The 23851-nt window shown below is 43.3% G+C and overlaps 1 protein-coding gene across 1 annotated transcript in view; it reads left to right on the forward strand.

Moving 5' to 3' along the window:
• The first annotated feature begins 207 nt into the window (after positions 1-207).
• Positions 208-23851, forward strand: part of ARHGEF3 (Rho guanine nucleotide exchange factor 3) — a 256348-nt gene continuing 232704 nt past the window's right edge. Inside the window, 1 exon segment of the mRNA XM_030205432.1 lies at positions 208-456. Coding sequence (XP_030061292.1) covers positions 287-456 — 170 coding nt within the window. The 5' untranslated portion in view covers positions 208-286.

Consider the following 23851-nt stretch of genomic DNA (forward strand, 5'->3'; position numbering starts at 1 on the left):
CATTGAAGTGAAGCCTGCAGCTTTCCAAGGCGGAGGATACCGCAGCCCCCCCCCCCCCCCGGGATAAGGTGGGTAAGGGAGGGGCAACTCCTCTGTCTCCACAAGGCACCGAGTCAAGAGGGGGAAGGGGAGAGAAAGAGTGGAAGAAGGGAAGGCGGAGATAAAACGGGCGAGGCGGAGAAGGGAGGGGGAGCCGGAGCGGGGAAGGAAGCGCGAGGCGTCGGAGGCAGCTCGCGCACGCTCGCTCGCCGGCTGCCGGTGCCACCGCCTCCGTCCTCTTCCCTACATGCCCGGCGAACAGCTCCTGTCGCTCGGTCCACCGCAGCCCCGGAACTCGCTGAGCTCGTGGCCCCTCCGGGAACGGGGCGGCTGCCGCCTTCAGCTCTCCACAGCCGCTGTCCGCCGCCCCAACCGAGAGCACATGCAAGCGGAAAACGAGCCCAACGCAGCCGAGAGGTAGGAGAAAGTTTGTTACTAGGCAGCAGCGCTGCGCTCGCGCACTGTCTGGAGCCCGCGCGCCCACCCTGACTGGCTCGTTTGAATTTCACTCAGGGGGATGGGCTCACAGCAGCCAACTTTTTAAAACGACTTTGGGGGGGGGGGGGGGGGGGTGAAGCGCCTACAGACTTGAAAGCTGGGAGATATTGTTGGGGGAAGGGGGACAAAAATACCCCTGGGAAAACTGAATGATGCAGGTCGTCCCTGCTGTGACCTGAGAAAACTGAGTCATTGCAAAGTCAACCCAGGGGAGTTCAGGTTTCTCAGGTCTGAATTCACGTCGGTGCCAAGCGTTTGATTGCTATAAAGTGCTGCTTCGCTTGCCGCTAATGTTCTCTGTGCAGTTTTCATATGAACTTTTAACGTGTTCTCATGCATTTCACACGTTCATTTGCTCTAGTTACTTACGTCCTAAGATAAAAAAAAAAAAACAACAACTAGCGATACATAGAACAAATCTGAAAAATAAAAAGATCCCCATTTTCCAAAAATAGTATTTAGGTATATATCACAAATAACTGTTAGATCTGTAGTGTCCACACAGATAATGGAGGTAAACACACACATACACAGAGATTATTTAACTTTTTTCTGCAATCAAGAGAGACTTGCTCCAGACTGTCACTCAGAGTTATAACCGTACCGCTCAGACACAATCTAATATTGTCTTAATATTTTTATTTTTGGCAGTCTCTACTGACTCTCCCTAGAAAGTCATGCTCTTATAGTCAGGAGCTTCTTATGTTAGAGTGGGATCTTTCTCATCCCAGGTGCACATTCAGCACTGCTGCTTGTTCTGTAGCGGCTGCCACTTTAGTGAGGTGTGTCCAGGCTTTACCAGCTCTGCAAAGCAAAGGATCTCCATGTTGATTTCCCACCCCTACCAAGCCAGCAGAAAACAGTGTCCTGAGCCATAGATCTGACCCCTATGTTTGTTTGTTTTTAATTGCAGACATGTATTATCCTTGTTTGACTTTATGGTGTTTTTTGAACATCCTGTGGTATAAGAGAGAGACGCAGTGACTACCTTGAATCAGATGAAACTTCCAAGTCATTACTGTACTTCTGTTTGATGTTTTGCTATGTTATATTTAACAGAACACACAAGGATGATTACTGGCATACTAGATTACCTCTATTCTAAGATTAATGCTTTTTGCTAGTTTAACAACATCCGTGGAAAGTAGGTGTGGCTTAAGTTTCGATGGTGTCTTAGGATCGAGGTCCAAAATTTCGAATCGTTCGGCCTAATTCGTTTTTCTCTCCACATAGCCAGCAGTAATTGAAAATAAAAGTGTTTGTGCTTTTCCTTCTGCATATGTTTGCGGCATTTATTTACCATGTCTTTCACTTTTGCAAAATGAGGTTGTGTCTTAGAATTGAGGGAATATGGTATCATTTTTAATCTTTTTTTTCTTTCTTTGTTTTTTAAAGGGAGGTTTAATCCTCCTGTTTTGGTAGTGGTTATAATACAATTATATTTTCAATGGGATTTACTACATCAATCAATTAAACATCAATATAATTATAGTTCACAAATTTTTGAAATCGCATCTCTTTAATAAAGTATCAACATAAAATTAATTTTCTGCTTTCATTTCCTTTATATTAATTTATATGAGCCGATTCCGAATACTGAAAATTAGTTTTGTATCCTTGATCACTTTAATATGTCAATTAACTGTACCTGTACTTTTATTATACTTCCATTCATCAACATAGACTGTATGTAACTCGGGATAATAATTCTATAATGCATTATCTCATACTGTTATAATGTACTTTACAGTCAATATTTTTTCTCATACTACTTGTTATCAGTGTGTTTCTTCTAGCAAAAAAGGGGCTGGTACTCAAATGCTAAGGCCACCCTTCAGGGATGAGGTGATCACTGAGGGACTCACCCCACAATAGCCAGGACCCCTGCAACCAGTCACAGAATCTATGACAAGGCAGAATTGGTGTGTAGAGCCTGAGCTCTTTCATTAAAACTTGAGAACCATAGGCCAATTTCAGCACACAATGGAAAAGGTGCCATACTCAGTACCCCCAAGTACCCCCTCAAAAAAAGCCCTGCTTGTTATTATCTTCTAATATTTACTAATTACAGTGAGCCACATTGAACTCAAGACTTCTTGGGATAATGTGGGATATAAATTTAAGAAATTCAGAAATTCTACAAACTGGACGCAACAATGAAACACACTTAGCACCAATTCCATAGCGACATTAAGGCGCACCTAACCCATTAGAGAATAGTTGTATAAATCTGCTTTTGTGTGCCAAAACTTAGGCATGACAGCTTACACTGTCACACCTAAGTACACCTTGCAATGTATGCATCTTATACTATGCTATAAGCTGTGTGCGTTGCTAGGTGGAACGCCCATGATACGTTCACGCTCTGCTCACTAGTACAGCCCATTGCTGCTACCCGCCATCCCCCAGATTCTATATAGCGTGCCTAGTGTTCTGCGCTGAAACCCAAGCGTATTTTGTAACAACGCGTGTAATCTAATTGGCTTAGCAAGCCAATCAGCGTTGTTAACAGCAGTTAATGAGCACTAATTGACTAATTAGAATTTATGTGCATAACTTCCTAAACATATTCTGTAACTCACTGTGCCTAAATTCTAGTGCGCACAACGAAAAAGGGGCATGGATATGGGCGGGAAAATGGGTGTTTCGTGGTCATTCCAAAATTTGCATGCATTGTTTTAGAATATAGCCCAATGCGCCTAAATCTACGTGCTTAGGTGCTAGGATATCAATTAAGCGTATTCTATGTACTGCACCTAAATATAGGCACCCCTTATAGAATACACTTAAGTGGAAATGTTTTCCGCACGTATTTTCTAGGCGCCATATATAGAATTTTCCCCATGTGACTAGCATGCCAATTTTATAGAATAGTTCCTAGTACATACACGTGTAAATGCCAATTTGTAACATTATTCACGTGCATAAGTGCACCTAGTCTATAAATTAGCACGCTCAATTGGCACCTAAATGTAGGAACTGTTTATAGAATTGCCCTTTAAATTCCCCTTCCATGATAAGCTCAGCCAGTGATCCAAGAAACTACCATCCTCAGCTCCACTTGTTGAATCTTAGACAGGAAAACCAATAACAGCCGAGTTTGGACTGTAAACAAATATTTCAGCATAGATGGCCAAAATCTTGGCTACTTAGGAATGACTTTTATAAGTGGCACTGTACACCTGTCAAGGGAAATATCAGCCTAGATATATAGAAACATTTTTTGAAGAATCTACACATGGAAATAATGGCATTGAGAACATAAGAAAAGCTAAGACGAGTCAGACTAATGGTCACTGAGCCTTGCATTCTGTCTCCATCAGCGGTCAGTCTGAGTCATGAGTACCTGGACGTTTCCAAAATGTAGAATCCATTTTTTATAGCACATTTGTAACAAGGAGCAATGGCTGTCCCCAGTGGCATAGCTAGTAGGGTAGTTGACACCCGGGGCCGGTCATTTTTTTAACCCCCCCCCCCCCTCCAAATTCTAGTACTAGGCATGCCAAGAATACAAAACACTCAGGACCTATAGAGCAATTCTACCATACTATAAGCAGTAATTTCTACGAATCACACAAGGAAAAGGAAAACATCTTAAACACTACAGTGAGCACTAGAACATCAATTCACCTACTGTAAAACGAAACCAGACAGAATAGTACAGATCGTCGATCCTGCACAGTCAATGCCAACTGAAAGCCATGTCTTTTTCACAAACACAGATACACCCTAATCCACTATAGAATACTAATAAACTTTCTATTTAGACAAAAATTAAACAACCCCCAAGATGCCAGACTCTGCATACAATGCAACGCCACAGAAATAGAAAATGTCCCCTAGTACTGTGCAAAATATAAAGACAGCAGATGTAAATTTGAAAAACATGTACCAATGACCACTTTACAAATTAACAAATAGAAATAAAACAAATATAGAAAATAAAATAATACCATTTTATTGGACTAATACATTTAGCTTTCAGAGGCCAAAACATCCTTCCTCAGGTCAATATACTATAGTGCTGTTACAGTATCCTTTCCTGACCTGAGGAAGGGGGTTTTGTTCTCTGAAAGTTAGCCAAAATGTATTAAAATTAGTCCAATAAAAAGATTACCTTGTTTACATGTTCTATTATAAACATTTATTAACACAGCTACAATACTACTTTATCCTAAAGCAAATAAAAATATATATTTTATTTACAGTTTGTTGTCTCTGGTTTCTGCTTTCTTCATCTTCTTTTCACTGTCTCCATCCATCCAGCATCTGCCTTAGTTCTCTCTCTGCCATCCAGTGTCTGCCCTCTCTGCTGTCCCCTCCATCCAATGTCTGCCCTCTCTCCTTGCCCCTTCCATCTATATCTGCCCTCTATCTCTGCTCCTTCCATCCACCATCTGCCCCTCTCTGCCCTCTCTCTCTCCCCATTCCATTTCTATCCCTTCCATCCACTGTCTGCCCTTTCTCTCTGCTCCTTCAATCCACCATTTGCCCTCCCTCTCCCAACCATCCAGGGTCTGCCTTCCCTCTCACTCCCCCTTCCATCTAGGATCTGTCCCCTCTCTCTGCCCCTTTTTTTCAGCCCCCAGTTCCAGCCCCACTATCCCACCAGTCCCCAGTTTCAACCCCAGCCCTTTTCTCTCACCAGTCCCGAGCTTCTGCCCCAGCCACTTCTCCCTGTCTCCTTTTCAGCCCCCAGTCCCCACAGTTTCAGCCCCCAGTCCCACTACTAGCCCCTTATCCCACCTACCATCCTTTTTAGCCCCCAGTTCTAGCCCCCTTCATCCGCATGCCCCCATTTTCCCTCATGACCCCTTCTCAGACCCCAGTTCCAGTCCCCTTCTCCCATCTGAGAACCCCCTCCCCTCCCGAGAGCCCCCACAACACCCCACCCCCCTTCTCCTATCTGAGAACCCCCTCCCCATCCCATCTGGGAGCCCCCACAACACCCCTCTCCTCTCCCTTCTCCCACCCCAACCTACCTACCAGTGAGCTCCATCGAGAGAGCCCTCTTCTCCTGCTCCTACCCTGCCTTAAAAAAAAAATTTGTGAAGCGGAGTCGCAGGCAGGCAGCGCCTCGCGTCTGCCCTGCTTGTAAAAGAAGTAAACCTCCTCGTCGTCGTTGGGCCTTTCTTCACTGGGTTCCGCCCTCGCGGAAATAGGAAGCTACCTCAGAGGAGGGCGGGACCCAGTGAAGAAAGGCCCGACGACGATGACGAGGAGGTTTACTTCTTTTACAAGCAGGGCAGACGCGAGGCGCTGCCTGCCTGCGACTCCGCTTCACAAATTTTTTTTTTAAAGGCAGGGGAGCAGCAGGAGCGGAGCACCCCACCACCTGCTGACACCTGGGGTGGACTGCCCCCACCGCCCCTTGCTACGCCACTGGCTGTCCCAGGTCTACTCGACTAATAATTTTGAGGTACTTTTCCTCCAGGAATTTCTCCAAACTTCATTTGAACCCAGTTATTTTAGTCAACGCCTATGCATGGAGGCTGCCAAGCGATCTCACTCTTTTTTTTCTTCTTTCTTCTACTTGTACTGTTTTGACATCACTGCTTCCACTGTATGTGCTGGCAAATAAATCAGGAGTCAAAAACCAGTAAGGCAGGTGGTCCACCAAATCCAATATGGAAGATAAAACAACAAGGCAGACCTTATAAAAAACACAGTATTTATTGATAAATTAAAAGCTCCCAGAATTTCAGCATAAAATGCTCGACATGGCCATGTTTCACCAGAACAAATGGCTGCATCGGGGCAGTGGGTCACTAGCTGATATAAAATTCCAAAATCAGCCTAGCTGGTACAGCTGTGAAATCGTAGCAAGCAAGATCCTGGGATCAGTCTCTCATAAAAATGTTGTGATTGCAGTGAAAGCATTTTACGTTGAAATTCTGGGAGCTTTTAATCTATCAATAAAGACTGTTTTGTTTTGTTTTACAAGGTCTGCCTTGTTTTATCTTTCTGTTCTGGAAAATATACATCTGGTTACTAGTGTCCTTATAAGTATTTTACAAAAAGTTCCACATTCAGCAGAGCCTTTGTAAAATATTCGGGAAATGTGAAGCCCTGATAAGGATGTCCCATTTCCTACGTGGAGTCCCTTTGCAAAATGGGTTTCAGATACTGTACTCTAGGCAGCCTTCCAGATACATTTTATTAGTTTCATATTTTTGCTTTGGGGGCTGCTAAGAGCTATGGGGTCCTTTTACAAAGCAGTGGTTAAAAAGTGGCCTGTGATAGTGTAGGTGCATCTTTTTGGTGCACACTGGGCCACTTTTTACCGTGGCTGGGAAAAAGGCTACTTTTTTTTTTAACGGGCTGGGAAATGGGCGTGTGCAAAAATTAAAACGTGTGTGTGCCTATTTATGTCCTGAGCCCAAGTCATTGACCTAGCAGTAAGGGCTCACACACTACCTGCGTGGTAACCATACAGTGCGTGCCAACATGGCCTGCACTGCCGATTACGGCCAAAAATGCCCCCATGGTAGAAAATAGAAAAATATTTTCTACTGCGGGATTCGGCCTGCGCCAAACTCAGAATTACTGCCAGGCACACACACTACCCCAGCAGTAGTACAGATTTGGTGCACGCAACCAACGTGCTAGCCCCCCCCCCTGCAGCTTTGTAAAAGGGCCCCTGTTTCCTATTGTCAGGGCACCTGGCCTGCCCTGGCAGAAACTCAGCACTGAGCTAGAGAGCACTCTGGAGCAGAAAGACCCTTGAGGAAGCACCAGAAATTCTGCTGAAAATCAATTAAAATTTATCATAGCAAGTTACACCAGAGGCGAAGCCAGACCTCAGCGGGAGGGGGGTCCAGAGCCCAAGGTGGGGGGCACATTTTAGCCCACCTCCGCCAGCCGCCGACCCCACCCCTGCTGCCGCAAGATACCTTTGCTGGCAGGGGTCCCCAACCCCCGCCAGCAAAGGTACTTTGCAGCAGCAGCGGGTCGAAGGTGGTGAGGAGGGTCGGCAGGGGGGGTTGAAAGTAGAGGGGGCCAGGACTAAATTAGCGGGGGGCCCATGCCCCCGTGGCCCCACCTAGCTACGCCCCTGAGTTACACTCCTTACAGTTTGGCACCTATGCCCGGCCAGTTACTACCACTGCTGCTATTTATCATTTCTATAAGCTACTGAATATATGCAGTGCTGTACACATATGCATAAGGGATGGTCTCTGCTCCTTGAAGCTTGCAAACTATTCAAGCAAGCAATATAGATATGATTTTTAGGGTGGAAATGGTCATAGGTGTAATTTGAGCTTGGTATAGGGGAGCAGTGCCCCCTCCCCCAATATTAGAAGTAGTAATGCTGAATTTGTCCCTGACTGTCAATTTGACTTGCTTATCCTCCCCCCCCCCCCCCCCCCCAAGTAAGCAGGCAAGCAACGTTTGTAGAAATGGTTTTTAAAACATGGATATGAACAGGACCTGCATTGACTATCCATGGGGAATGAATGTTTATACAATAACAAATTAAAAAATTGTTTGTAATGCATCATTAATATCTTTGTCCAAGGGTCAAAGCTTTACAGGGTATTATATTAGGGGTCTTGCTTGATTCTTCGCTCACCTTCTCTTCCCATTTTAACCAGCTATGGAAGAAAACACTATTCAAAATGAGACAGCTACATCTAGTCAGACCATTCCTCGACCATAACGCCTTTGCACTACTAGTCCAAATGTTAGTCCTACCCAGGGCTTTTTTTGAGGGGGTACGTGGGGGTACTGAGTACCAGCACCTTTTCCACTGTCTGCTAAAATTGACCCGTGGTTCTCATATTTTAATGAAAGAGCTTAGGTTCTACATACAAATTCTGCTTTGTCATAGATTCTGTGTCTGGTTGCAGGGGGTCTGGCTGTTGTGGGGTGGGTCCCTCAATGATCACTCCATCCCTGAAGGGTGGCCTGGCATTTGAGTAGTAGCACCTTTTTTGCTAGACAAAATGCACTGGTCCTACCTCATTCAGATTACTGTAAAGTTCTATTTCTTGGTATTGTGTCAGTATCAGAAAAAGAACTGCAAAACATACAGAATACAGCTACTAGAATGATATACAGATTGAATAGATATATACTAGTTTTTCAACTCATCTAAACAAACTGCACTGCACTTCCCATAGCAGAAAGTCTCAGGTTCAAAGCTGTTTGTTTAGTTTTTCAAATCCTACAGGGCTTCACCTCTGAACTGCTGACTAAGATCACTTCGCTATGTCTGGTCCAGTCTAACAGACTGAAACAACAGCTAATGCTAGCATCACCGTTTCAAAAGACAATTCGAAGTCAGAAGATTTTCAGCTCCTTATTCCCCGCACTTGGAGTCAAAATATGGAACTCTCTACCTATTCCCATCAGAATGGAAAACAGCTACCTCAACTTCAGGAAGAGGCTAAAAACCTTTCTCTTCCCAGTGACTGCTTCATAGTAATCCATCATGACTTCTACCTCCTACTATCATCTATTATCCTTTCCTTTAATGTTTTTAATCTCATGCATTACACCAATGGTCTGTAACATTTCTCATACCTCACACTAACACTATCTGCTTTTGTCTCACCTAGAATGTAAACAGCACTGAACTCTGGAAAGGGGATATTAGCAGTATACAAGAATTGATTTGAATTGAATTGAATTTTTCAAGCAGAAGTTGGGTGAACAGCTGAATGTTTACATTATCAAGCATTTTCAATCACGTGGCTGCTAATCTATGAGCACCAAGTACATTCAAACATTCTTTCTTGCACAGGACCGCTGAAGGTTTGCTTAAGTATTTAGGTCAATGCACATCTGACATCCCATGAAGTATAAATGAGCCAAAATTAGCAGGCCCAAAGATAAATGAAAAATTGATTATTTTTTAATAATGAAGGGTCATTAAATATGTAACAGTAATTTGTAAGATAAAATCATTTGCCACTCAAAGTGGTATTTTGTTAACTAGAGGCCCTGTTTACTAAGGTGCATTAGTGTTTTTAGCGCGCCTACACTTAGCGCGCATGCTAACCATGTAGGCGCCTATAGGGATATTGTAGGCACATGGTTAACGCGTGTTAAAAACATTAACGTGCCTGTAACGCTGCTTAGTAAACAGGGCCCTAGGTTTTAAACTGAAAGTTACTCAGGAGTCGTTTTACTAAGGCATGCCGAAAAATGGCCTGGGCTAGTGTAGGCATGTGTTTTGGACGCGCACAGGTCCATTTTTTAGCGCGCCTGTAAAAAAGGCCTCTTTTTTTGGCCGAAAATGGAATAACCGCCATCCATTGACTTAGGGGTAAGGTCTCATGCATTAACCGGGCGGTAATCGTCAGTGCACGTTCACTACTGATTACCCCCCGGTTAGTGCTGCATGGTAGCAAATAAAAAATATTTTCCTCTACACGTATCGGACGCACATAAAAAATGGTATTACCGCCCGGGGCACGCGGTAGTTCCAAATTGACATGTGTTGGACATGCGTAGATGCCTACGCGCCTTTTTAAATTCCAGCAACAGGTAAGAACAGTTCTATAGTGTGGTACTGTTTGCCATCTCTTTTTTTTTTTTAATTCATAACCCTGTTATGAATTTGTTTTTAATGACAGAGGTCCCTGTTTTTTCAAACTGGATTCCAATGGTCCATTTGAAATTCAAAACCAAAAGAGATCCATCTTTATTTGATAAGTTCTTGGCCAGCTACAGTCATGTACATATAACACTGGCCCCACTCATTCTGTTCACAGGCACCAGCTAAGCTCCTTGGGTCAGGTGCTCGGGACCAGGATATGCAAACAGAGTTCAGATGTTGAGTGGGGTGTAGGCATAGGCCAGGGGTTATCTTCCTCTGGATACTCTCTTGTCCATTCATTCAAAGAAAATAACCAGCAGCCATTAGGTTAAACTTCAAACTGATTTAAAACAGTCAAAACCCATAAACTGATATGTACAGTTAGGACATATAACTGTAGATCAGCTGCAGACAGGCTCCTTTCATTGCCAAAATTAACACAAACAATCATTCTGCATCAGCAGCACGGTTTCTCTTTTACTTCTGTCCCATCCCAGTTCAGGATTCCCCTCTAAACACCCATTGAATGTCCTGCCAGAAGTGAGGCTCCCCTGCTCCCACTTCTCCTACCCAGGATGTCTTTTCCCCTGAGCACTCCTTTTCGTTCCCAAGTTGGGAAGTTTCTGTAGGCACCCTCTGCCCTGTGGCAGGGGTTTCATTCACTGGATATAGCAGAAGCCCTTCCTTTAGAGTCCAGGACTTCCCCTTGGTGCTTGAGTCTCCATGGGGGTGGACAACCAAAGACCACAATCTCATAGACAGAATCCCTTTTATCACCTGCCCAAATCCACCCACTAGGCTAGCAATCCCAACCCTTGTTGCCTTGGCGACCTCCCTGAAAATCCTTCCTCCCACTACCCTAAAGCAAGGGCAGTTTTCAGGGGGGTCACATACAGGTACATTACTGCCACTGTATAAGCACAAAGCTAATCCATATGGAGAAACTGTCCCTCTTCCTGTGCCCCAGAGAAACCATTTCTGTTTGGAATGCCCTTCAATCGCTGTGCAGAATGAGCCACTTCAATGGGAAGCTGTGAGAGCTTACTTCTCATTATCGGTTTCAGAGAGTTCATAATTATAGTTCTTCTTAGCTTGTGTGCAGCACTTCTAGAATCCTCTGCCAGATATGTCAGTTACATTGACCTACTGAACAGTGCATTTATACTGTTGTCTCTTCTTTTGGAGGCATTTCCTTCACCACTTATAAATTTGTGAAGTTATTTCTTCATGAATTGGCTTCTTGCAAAGGAGGAGGGATCACCCCCTCCATTTTCTCTTCATCTATCTTCCCCTTCCTGTCACTGCTCTGTTCTTTCAGACCCTACAGGCTTTTTCCCCCCAATACACTACTACTACTACTACTTAGCATTTCTATAGCGCTGCCAGGGTTACGCAGTGCTGTACAAGTTTAACATGGGGAAGGACAGTCCCTGCTCAAGAGAGCTTACAATCTAAAGGTTACAAACTATGTAGTCAGTGTAGGTAGCATGAATGGGGAAGGTGGTTAGGCGCCAAAAGCAAGGGAGAAGAGATGGGCCTTAAGTAAGGACTTGAAGATGGGCAGGGAGGGCGCTTGGCGTATGGGCTCAGGAAGTCTGTTCCAGGCTGTCCTTGGAGATTTTAATTTTTACCTCCATGATCCCACTGCACCCTTGGTCTCTGACTTTTTTGACCTTCTACACAGCTTATCTCTGATGCAGCACGTCTCTTCAGCTACGCATAAGACTGTTCACCTTCTTGACTTTTTTCTCAACTCTCAGTCTTTTGATATACCACCTAGCCTAAGGAAAAACCTAGGACCCTGTTTACTAAGCTGCACCAAGGGTGCGCTAGCGTTTTTAGCTCACGCTAAATATTAAAGACGCCCATAGGAATATATGGGCATCTGTAGCATTTAGCATGCACTAAAAAACGCTAGCACACCTTAGTAAAAAGGGCCCTTAGGTCGTTTACAATTTTAAAAATATACATAAAAACATTTCCAATATAGAAAACATGAATTCGGAGGCCTAGTTTATCACTAACAAAGTAGTAAAATAAAATAATAAACCACAATTATTTTTGACATACTAAGATCCAAAAGGAAGGAAGGGAAAAATAACACAAGACAAGAAAAAAAAAAAAAGATAGTCCCAGGACTCTATGTTGATCTTAGAGAGGTTCTCAATCCAGTCCTCAGGACACAGCCAGTCAGGTTTTCAAGATACCCACAATGAATATGCATAAAAGAGATTTATATGTGCTACCTCCATTCTGAAGTACAAAACAGGGGAATCCTCTACGATGACGAATCACAGCAAAAAAAAAGTAGAGGCTGACCAAAGACGATTCACCACTGGAGACTTGAATCCAACAGTCTTTATTGATATGAGTAAAAGAAGGACCCGACACGGGCCGTGTTTCGGCGCTTACAAGCGCCTACATCAGGGGTCAAATGATATACTCTGGATGAAAGCACGGAGCCACAGCTCTGCAGGAATGCGAAGCTATCACCTTTCGAGACGTCTTAACGCTAAAAACTCAAATGAATCAACACTTGCAATGACTGCGGGAACAGAACTTGCAAATATATCACATGCAAATTCAAAGTGGATTTATTTGAAAACCTGAGACTGGTTAGGTTCATCCCACAGTTTCCTCTAGGACAGGGGTTCTCGGCGCAGTCGTGTGGCATTTTTACAGAACTTTCGGCATTTTTCTGAATTTTACATGCAGTTTCCAGCCGAATATCAGAGTGAAGGTCATTTCTAGAGACTAAAACAGGATTAACGTGAGATGTCTAGACACCTATGTAAATGTAATGGAATAGAAAGCACATTATTGCACTGGTATCAGTTACGTAGTGTTCTCAGCTCCAAAAAGTGGGCACTAAGTGGTGTAACAAGCACAATTCTTTCTGGAATTGTTGGCAATCAGTGTAGGCAGCAACACACAGCCTCATTGTTTTACAAAGCTGTGCAGTCCGATGTTGCTGCCTCACGTAGTTCCACGCAGTATGTGTGGGAATTAGATTTGAATGACACCTTGTCTGATACCCAGTGGTCTCAAATTTGGTCGACTGGCCCTGGGGCGTCAATGTCGGCTGCAATAACACAATCTCTTTTCTTTGTGTACCACAGGGCTCTCTGGACGCCTAGAAAGAGTAAACTGTCTGGGTCTTCTAAATGGGATTTGTGTTGGTCATGTAAGAACAAAACTGGAACTCTTATCCATCTCTTGTTAGAATGTCCGTATCTTGTAATATTTTGGGCAAATGTTTGGGAAAAATTGAAAAAGATTTTTGGATTCCAAGAATCTTTTTTTACCTAAATATGTAATCTGGAAATCAGTTTGTATCTCATTTCTCTTTACAGAACATAAGGTATTGTTTGACTTTTTGGTTTCAGTTGCAGTGAAACTGATCATTTCGCACTGGAAAGATAATTCCCACATAAATGTGTGGTTTGGTGGAATTGGGTTCTGCTATACAAAAAGTATGAGCAATCTACAGTAATTTCCATGTTTGGTCCTAAAACTGCTATTCAGAAATGGAAATCTTTAGACCTTTTTCTCTCCGCTAAGGACTAATTTTATGACTTGAACTCGTCTTTGTGTATTGTACTGTGTCTTTTATCTTGTTGCACTGCTTTTTGTGTTGCTGTATTTTTGAAATTTAATAAAATATTTAAAAAAAAAGAAAACAAATTTTATTGAGATGCCTTAGTACATTGTAATAATGTTGTAAGCCACTATGAACAGGATTTGGAAAGGTGGGTTGAAAATCTCCAAGGGGCCCTTTTAATAAGCCGTATAGGCGCCTATGCGCGCCCAATGTGCATCAGTTTGGAGTTACCGCCTGGCTACTGCGTGGTCCTTGTTGTAATTTCATTTTTGATGTGCGTCCGTTACGCACGCTGGAAAATTAATTTTTATTTTCTGGTGCGTGGCAGAAACTGGGTGGTAATTGTCATTCTACGTGTATAGATGATTAACGCGTGAGACCTTACTGCTAAGTCAATGGCTGGCGGTAAAGTCTCAGACCCAAAATGGACGCTCACCAATTTTTATTTTGCTGCACGTCCATTTTCGTCAAAAATTTTAAAAAGGCCTTTTTTTACAGGCACGCTGAAAAGTGGATCTGCGCACGCCCAAAACACCTGCCTACACTAGCGCAGCCCATTTTTCGGCGCACCTTAGTAAAAGGGCTCCCAAATGATTACATTATTTTCTGAACACTCTTCTCTAGTCTTGTTTTCCCTCTTCTCTCAGCTTCCTAAGCTGTCTTATGCCACTTAAAAGTAGAAAAACTAGAAGCTGGTACAATCAGTTTACAGGAAGACTTTTTTTTTTTTGTAAACAAGCCATATCTTGCTCCAGTAGGTAAATAATGCAATGCATGTTTTGTCTGGCTTTGAAGCCCATTGTATTAAGGATTTTCCTATTAGTGTTAGAAAAAGAAAACCAGTGGTATAGCCTGCACAAGTCTTGGAAGCTATATAATCTGCTTTTTTGTTGGTGATTCCTTTGTGTGCCACTCGCATATTTTTAAATTTGTGCCATCACAGAATGCCCTGCTGTTGATTGTAGTTCTAACTTTTTTTTTTTTGGGGGGGGGGAACTGTTCATATATCAAGAATAATTCATAGGTATACAGTGGGCTGGTCAGCAGTAAGTGTGTGCTATTATCTTTTAAGAACTGTAAGTCTGCCATAAAAACACAGCTTTTCCATGAACATGACAGCTGGGTCCATTGCTTTTCTTTGCCTTCCTCATGTCCTCACTGGTCTTTCTGACTCTCTCATTTTTCCTTCTCTTTTGGCTGACTTTGAGTGTTTCTTCAGTAAGTGTGATGTTCTTTCCTATTGCTTATTTTATTTATTTGGATTTTGCTCACACCTTTTTCAGTAGTAGCTGAAGGTGAGTTACTTTCAGGTACACTAGGCATTTCTCTGTCCCTGGAGGGCTCAAAAGTTTGTACCTGAGGCAATGGAGGGTTAAGGGCCTTTTACTTTAGCATGCTGTAATATTTAGGGGGCAGTAAACATTAGTGACGTCCATAGGAATATTTGGACATCGCTAATGTTTAGTGTGCCCTAATTACACTAATGTGCCTTGGTTAAAAAAAACAACCCTAAGTTTGTACCAGAGGCAATGGATGGTAAGGGCTTCTTTTACTTTAGCAAGCGCTAAACATTAGCGACATCCATACTGCGCCTTAGTAAAAGACCCCCTAAGTGACTTGCCCAAGATCACAAGGAGCAGCAGTGGGGATTTGAACCAGGCACCTCTGGATGTCAAGACTGGTGCTGTAACCACTAAGCCACTCCTCCACTCCACTGTTGTAGTTCCTTTCATCCTGTGGAATTTTGCTGTTGGATTATAAACCGCTAAGATCTGCAAGTTAGCGGAGCAATAGCCTAATGGTTAGTGCAGCGGGCTTTGATTCTGGCAACCTGGGTTCAATTCCCACTCCAGCTCCTTGTGACCTTGGGCAAGTCACTTAACCCTCCATTGCCCCAGGTTCAGAAAACAGATTGTGAGCCCCCTAGGGACAGAGAAAGTACCTGTATATAATGTGTACAGCGCTGTGTATGTCTAGTAGCACTATAGAAATGATTAGTAGTAGTAAGTTTCAATAAATCGCAAACCATTAGCACGACTTAGTAAAAGGACCCCTAAGTTTGTACCTGAGGCAATAAGTGGGAGATTCTATATATGGTGCCTAAAAAATCAGCGTCAAAATCAGTGCTAAGTGTATTTCATAAGCGGTGCCTAGATTTAGGCAGAGTATATAGAATACACTTAGTTGATATTTTAGTGCCTAAAACTATGCGCCTCCATTTACACCAACGAAAATGTGGTGTAAATCGCAGCGCCTAGATTTAGGCGCACTGGGCCATATAGTATGTGCGACCATTTTGGAATGCCCATGAAGCGCCCATTCCCCACCCATAACCACACCCCTTGTTTGCCTGCTCATGTTAGAAGTTAGGCACACTACATTACAGAATGCGCTTAGCGAGTTGTGCGCATGAATTCTAATTATTGCCAATTAGTGCTCATTATTGCTTGTTAGGAGCTGTTATCAACACTGATTAGCTTGTTAAGCCAATTAAGTTATGCGCGTTGTTATAGAATATGCATGGATTTTAACGTTGATCTCTAGGTGTGCTATATAGAATCAGAGGGTAAAGGGTTAAGAGCTAGATTCTATATATGGTGCTTGAAAATTCCACATGGAAATAAAATACGCCTAGGAGTATTCTCTAAAGTATGCCTACATTTTATAGAATAGGCTTAAATTTCCGCATGGTACATAGAATACATTGAGCGCCTGTCCACGTGACCAAATTTAGTCGCAGCCATTTAGGCCAAGTTTTACTTTGCGTAAATCCCAATGCCTAAATTAGATGCAGAGAGGGTGTATTCTATAATAATGCAAATAGATTTTAGAAACGCCCACGCCCTGCCCATAGCCATGCCCCCTTTTAATCTATGCAACTTAGAATTTATGTGCATCACGTTACAGAATACGCTTAGACAGTTCTGCGTGTAAATCTTAATGGTAATTAGTGCTGATAATTGCTTGTTAACATCCAGTTGACCATGCTGATTAGCTAGTTAACTAATTAAGTTAGACACATTCTTATAGCATACAATTCCACATGGAAATTAAAGGCACAATATATAGAATCCGGTAGTAAGTGACTTGCCAAGATCACAAGAAGTAGCAGCAGGATCTGAAAGGTTAGGCACCATTTATGCACATAAAAGCTGATTAGCATACATGTGAAGTAGCTATTTTAGAATACATGCTGCTTCTATATGCTGGTGATTCATAGAGATTTGGAGAAGGCGTGTTCTGGGCATTGTTTGAACAACCCTTCAAATAATATGTGTAGAACAGCAGTACACGTTTATCTTAGAAAATTTCCTCATCATTTACACCTGCTTTGTGTCACACGTAGCTTTCAGCTAACTTCTTGTTTGGGTTTTGGCTTGTTCTTAGGAGGAGAGTTTGGAGAGAAGACAAATTGTGCAGTTTTTAAAATAGGTGCAATTCGCAAGTGTAAGTGCTAACTTTAGGTGCAGCCATTTGCACCAACTGAAACATGGCGCAAATGTATGCGCCTACATTAGCTGCATATTTCCCCATTATTCTATAACAATGTGTATTAATTTTAAGAACACCCCCATTCTGCTCGTGACCTCCCCTTTCTGCACCCCCATTTTCAAATCATGCGACAAGTTCAATTAAGTGTAATTAGTGCCAATTTGTTAAGCTAATTATTGGTGCTAATTAGCTTGTTTAATTAAATTTGCACGCACAATTTTTGGTGACTTTTACAGAATTAGGGGGTAAAGGTTCCTGTGTTAAGTCTGCATTATCCAGTTAGCATGCACTAATGAACACGTTGGCTAGATAATATTTCTATGCCCATTACCTGCCCATGACACGCCCGCTCCCCCCAAAAATAACAAAAAAAATAAAAGCATGAGGTGGACAATGCTTCAAAATTTTAAACTAAATTAATCGTGATATTAAAAATTGAAATCACAAGATTAATCGCTCCTCTGGATTGGATGGCTTTGTACTAATAAATTTGCGCTGCACAGACTATGGAAGATTTTTAAACCTGCTGAATATGATGAAAAATTGCATACACCCACTTCCTTCTTAAAGCACATTGCTCCCCTCCCCTCATACAAGTACCTACCTTTCTCCTCTCCTGTTGTATCCTTCCCCTGTACATAAGCCTGTCTCCCTTTCTGCTGCTAAATCTGTTACCCTTGTCACACAGATACCCATTACCCATTTCTCTTCTCACCTGCTGCTGCTGACTGCCTCCCCCCCCAGCACACAGGTCTGGAAACCCCTCTCCTCCTCCCCCTGCATTTAGCTCTTCTTAGGGTCTCCAGCAATTTCCACATGCTACCTGTCCCTGACACCGATGCCTTCCCTCTGCTGTGTTATGCCAAGGTGAAATAGGATAGGCAGGGGAGAGAAAGCAATGCTGGACAATGGAGGGGAGTTAAAATTTTTGGTCAGGATTAAAACATGTAATCTTGGTTAAAATAAAAAAAATTATTGAATAAATTGTGCACGAAATACCCAGCCCTATGCAAAATGCTTTAATGCTTTTCATGGATTTAATATACTTCCTTTCTGTGGGTATATCCAAAGTGTTTTACATTATTATATGCAGGTACTTTTTCTGTCCCTAGCAGGCTCACAATCTAAGGGCACTGGTTTAGCTTTCTCTCTTTTAAGCATATTTTGATTGTGCTGTCTTTTATATGGCGACAGAGCTGCACTGTACAACAGGTAAGAGGACCTCTTAGCATTTGCTTGCATTAGGATTTTATAACAACTTTGAGTTGTTGCTTGTGGTATTGTTGTACTCTGTGTTTTGGGGGAGATCGGACTTTTTTGGCATTTGTGTGAGAGCTGCTCTGTGGTTTGTGTGGGCATGCTGCATTTATTTATCTAGCAGATCTTATTTCATGGGATGAACACAGGTTTGGAATGCAAATGGCTACGTTGCACGAACATGTCAGGATTTATCCGTGGATGTTTGAGATCAGGCAGTCTTTGTCTTTTGAAATTTTGTAAGCGGCAAATCTTTGAAGAGTTAAAATGAATAATAAGTGTTCAGAGGTTTCTCTTGATGCACACACCTTCTGTGATGCAGAAGGGGATGTTTCTCTTCAGCACCTCTCACCTCAGTCAGTCTCTTTATTTTTCTTTCAGTGTAATCATGATGGTAGATGTCCAATAGGTTTTACTTGTTTTGCCAAGCTCCCAACTCTCTGCACTCTTGATTCCTGTATAAACATTCCCTGCTAACATGAAATCTTCACTAGAAACCCAATCCCTGGCTTCCCCTGTTCCTTCCGTACTATCCCTATTATGGACTGACCCTCCAACTTCCTTCTATGCCTTGACCATTGCTTATCAATTTTGCCTGAATCTTAAGTCTTGAGTTGGGAACTATTGCTTTCTGTAGTTGTTATTTTTGTGTTCCATGTCTAAAGCTGTGTACTTTGTTTTAACGGTTTTCAGTTTAATTTTTACTGCACTTTTTTGTATTTATTCAGGATTATGTAGGAAGTAGCTCTCAAATAGTCAAAATGAAAAATGTCAGTCTTGTCTTTCCCTGTATAGTCTGAACTTATGTACCCATTTACAGTTTCTGGGGGAAACACCACATTACAGGTATACACAAGATGAGCAAAAGAAAGACAAATTGATCTTCTACTTCTCTTTTCTTTTTATTTACCCTGCAATATCCTCCTGCTTCTTTGTACTTCTAGCTCAGTCAGAACCAGAGCCAGGATCTAGTGCCCTTGGCCTTCTTTCAGAACTACCCACTGATTTTTTTTTCATCTCCAGTGTACTTAATCTGGTCATTGCAGCGACATCCTGAGTCACATCCTGAGTCAATCTATTCACTGGGACGCCTTCTGGAGCCCTGTCATCTTGGGCCCTCAATGCAGCCTCTAGGGGGCCCTTTTACTAAGCTACATAAGGGTGTACCGCACCAAAATGGAGTCACTGTCCGGCTACCGCGTGGCTCTTGCGGTAATTTCATTTTTGGCACGCACTAAGTGGCATTTGACGCACATAGGTCATTACTGCCCGGTTACCGCGTGAGACTTTACCGCTAGGTCAATGGCTGGCAGTAAGGTCTCAGACCCAAAATGGACGCGCGGCAGTTTTCATTTTGCCGCATGGCCATTTTTGGCAAAAATTTTAAAAAGGCATTTTTTTACAGGTGCGCTGAAAAATGATTCTGCACGCGCCCAAAACATGTGTCTACACTACCGCAGGCCATTTTTCAGTGTGCCTTTGTAAGGCCCCAGGTGTCACTATTAAGCAATATTCATAACTCCTTTCCCCACTTGCAGGAGCTCTGAATGCTGTCATTGCATCACCCTCCAGCTAACCCAGGACCATCCTTATCACAGTGCTTAGTACTGCCACTGAGTCTCTTATGTCTACTGTCCTATTCTTTGTATTTGTTAGTTGCCTAATCTCCAATATTTAGGTTCTAAGCGACGGTGGTAATATAACTGATGGGCAGGAAGGGAGCGCTCACAGGCAGACAAGGAGTAAGAGTAAACAGAAGAATTTTTTTTATTACTGTATTCTACTATACAAGAGCCTGTTGCATCACAGTTCAGTGTTCTTGTAGAACCCTAAGGTAGCATTTGCCACAAACACAATGTCTGTTCCAATGCAACCACAGTCAACACAGGCATGCCTTCAGCCTGGACACACAACATATGAGTCTTTAAAGTAAGAACAGAAACTTCCTACCTAGAAAATCTTTCCAACTTTAACCCTGGAGCTATAAGTTTGAGGGCTACTCTGCTTCCCTGAGCCTCCCTGCCAGGTACTATAGCCACCTCCCTCACAGTCTTCCTGCAAGAGACCTCTGTACTTGTGGTCTCGCTCCTGGAGACCTCTTGCCTCAGGCATCCCTGAACTACTCAACTCCAGGGCATTTGACCACCTCCCAGCCTCAGCCCTTAACCCTGGAGCTATAAGTCTGAGGGCTACTCTGCTTCCCTGAGCCTCCCTGCCAGGTACTATAGTCACCTCCCTCACAGTCTTCCTCCAAGAGACCTCTGTACTTGGGGTCTCGCTCCTGGAGACCTCTTGCCTTAGGCCTCCTTGAGCTACTCAACTGCAGGGCATTTGACCACCTCCCGGCCTCAGCCCTTCCCACCCCCCTGACTCAGCCTCTGACACGGCAGGTTAGTTCCACCTGCCATGAAGTGGCTAAATTGTAGCCTCAAAGGGAATGTTTTCAGGGCTGCCTGCCGCTATTTCGCTTACTTCCTCACAATGACATACAAAAAGTAAGACTGGTGCATACGCCAGGAGCTACAAAACTAAAATATGAGATTCTAAAATAAGTATCATTAGCATAATATTTTGAAAAATTGAAAGTTTTCATAACCTGAAGAAAGCTAAGATAAGAAGAAATTTGCCTCAAATATAAAGAGAATGCATTCCAAAGGTTAGTTACTTGAAATTGGAAGGAAGAGTCAAAACTTTGTTGAAATCGAATACCTCTTCTACATGGAAACAATGGTGCCAACTCCATGACCATTTAGGTGTAAGTAATGACATAGAGTGTAAAAAATATTCTGGGCTGAAACCTCGAAGTGTGTTAAAAATTATTCAAGCCACTTGAATTAGCAGCCAATGCAACCTCATCAATAATGGAGTAATTCTATCGTATTTCTTTTGCTCTAAAAATCAATCTAGCTGGTAGCAGGGGCCTATCTGCGTGGGGCCACAGGGGCCTGGGCCCCCGCAGATTTCGCCCTGGACCCCCCTACCACCGTCAACCCTCCCCCGCTGCCGTTGTTTACCTTTGCTGGCGGGGGACCCCAACCCCACCACCAGCCAAGGTCCGCTTGCCGCCTTTAAAGATATTTCTTCAGCTGGCGGGGGACCCCAACCCCCGCCAGCCGACCCAACGTCTTTAAAGTTCTTCTTTGGCCTCCGTGGCCGTGCTGTAGTTGATAGCTGTTCAATCCAGTTCGGAGTCTGACGTCCCAGCACGTTGTCCTGCACGTACAACGAAGTTCCTGGTGCGATCAACTGTTTCGACGCCTTACGTCCTGCACTGTGCATGTAGCCCCGTGCAGGACGTAAGGTGTTGAAACAGCTGATCACACCAGGAACTTTGTTGAACGAAGGCGCTACTCCGGCGCTGAAGAAGACTCTCTTCGGCTGGCGGGGTTCGGGGACCCCCGCCAGCAAAGTATCTGATGCGGCGGTGGGGCGGGCGGCAATGGCGGGGGAGGGTTGGTGGCGGGGGGGGGGTCCAATGTGGCAGGGGCTGCTCGGGGGGGGGGGCAGCGACAGGGGGGCGGCTAAACAGTGCCCCCCACCTCAGGCTCTGGCCCCCCCTCCCGGCGAGGTCTGGCTATGCCCCTGGTTGTAAGCCTGAGCAGGACATAGGTAGGGCTCCCACTTGTATGCGTCCCTGCCACATTTAGGTGCTTGCAGTTATCCACTTGTAGTCTATAATAGAATAGAATGTAGATGCCTAGGTTCTGTTATGGAATAGGTTCCTATTACCCACCCCTGGGGCATCCAAATGGAGACACTCAGTTATAGAGTTGTCCCCTTAGTGGGTTAAGTTCATTTTTTTGCTGTTTGGATCCTGCCTTCTTTGAGCACCATTCGAGTCTAATGTATGGTTTTTGGAGAGAATGACTTTTGGATTGGAATTTCATGACCGCTCTTTGATTTGAAGTTCTGTGTAAATGTCAAACCAGACTAACATGTTTGTGTACTTTTCTGGACATACCTGCAAATTGTTACATACTGTTCTTGAAATAACACTTGGCTTAATTGTAGAGTCAGTCAAGCATGGAAAGCTATTTCAGGCTCTACATTACATTAGTACATACCAAATGTGTTCCATCAATATCGATTGCATTTTAAACAATAGTGATCTATTAACATTATACTTTTATTGAAAGGGAAAATGTTAATTTTAACATACAAAATTAAGTACTATTTTAGTAGTACCAAGGTTAGAAAAAAAAAAAAAATTAGTCCTAAGCAACTTAAGAAATCCAGCAGAGGAAATACACCTAATATACAACTCCTGAAGTTTGTTTGAAGGCCTGTCATATGTAACATCCATGATGAGATCAAGTTGATTATATATTGGGATCATACTGGGTCCAATATTCAAAAGGGTTTAACCTGAGAGGAGAAGCTTCTGCCCTGTTAAACCTCACTGAGCTGATCATCTGCCAATATTCAGCAGCACTTAATTGGGTTGTGCTGCTGAAGATATATTATATTTATTGCATTTGTATCCCACATTCCCCCACCTATTTGCAGGCTCAATGTGGCTTACATAGATTTGTTAACATTGTCATATCAGGATATCAGATACAGTTAGTGATGTGTAGCGATCAAGGAAGGGAATAGGGAAGAAGGAAGAGAGTGATTAGGGTAGTTAAGGATGGTAGGCTTTCATAATTGAGTGAGTTAATGAGGTGGCTTAGTGGCTTAGTGTCTGTGGCCTCCATGGCACAGTCCGGATAGTAACTCATCAATTATGTAGATCTCTATTTTAGAAACGTCTTGTGTGGTGTGTTCATGTTATTAGGAGGAAAAGCCTCAAACGCAGATAGGCACTCCTTTGTTGATTACTTTTTCAACCTAAGGTTGAAAAAGTTTCTAAAATAGAGATCTACATAATTGATGAGTTGCTAAAAACAAGGTGATCCTCTATTAGCTCTAAATTTCTATATAGACTGTCCGGATAGTGCCAGGGTGGTCCAGGGGTGGAACTTGTGTGGAGCTCGCACTTAGGGGTCATTTTACTAAAGGTTTGCCGCGTGGCAACCTGGAACCAATGCAGTCACCGGCGGTAGTCCCGCCTCCTGGGCACAAAATTTCTGCTGGGGGTTATCCAGCGGTAATTGCCTTTAGAGGTTACTGCTAGGCTAGTGCGGGGAGCCCTTGGCCATGTGGTTTTTCAGGCTTTTTACCTGCTGCGGTAAAAAGGGCACTGTTGCACGCAAAAACGTCTGCCACCGTTACTGCAGGGCCCTTTTTACCACAGCTTGGTAAAATGCCCCCTTAATTGGTTAACAGCAATATTCAGTCTATGAACCTGCTACGTAAGCGCATAGAGGGCCCCTTTTACAAAGACACACTTGCGGTTTTAGCACGTGCTAAAAATAAGCATGCGCTGAACGCTGGAGATTCCCATATATTCCTATGGGCTAAAAATGCTAGCGTGCCTT

Source organism: Microcaecilia unicolor, chromosome 6, assembly GCF_901765095.1.
Source record: "Microcaecilia unicolor chromosome 6, aMicUni1.1, whole genome shotgun sequence".
Lineage (NCBI taxonomy): Eukaryota > Metazoa > Chordata > Amphibia > Gymnophiona > Siphonopidae > Microcaecilia > Microcaecilia unicolor.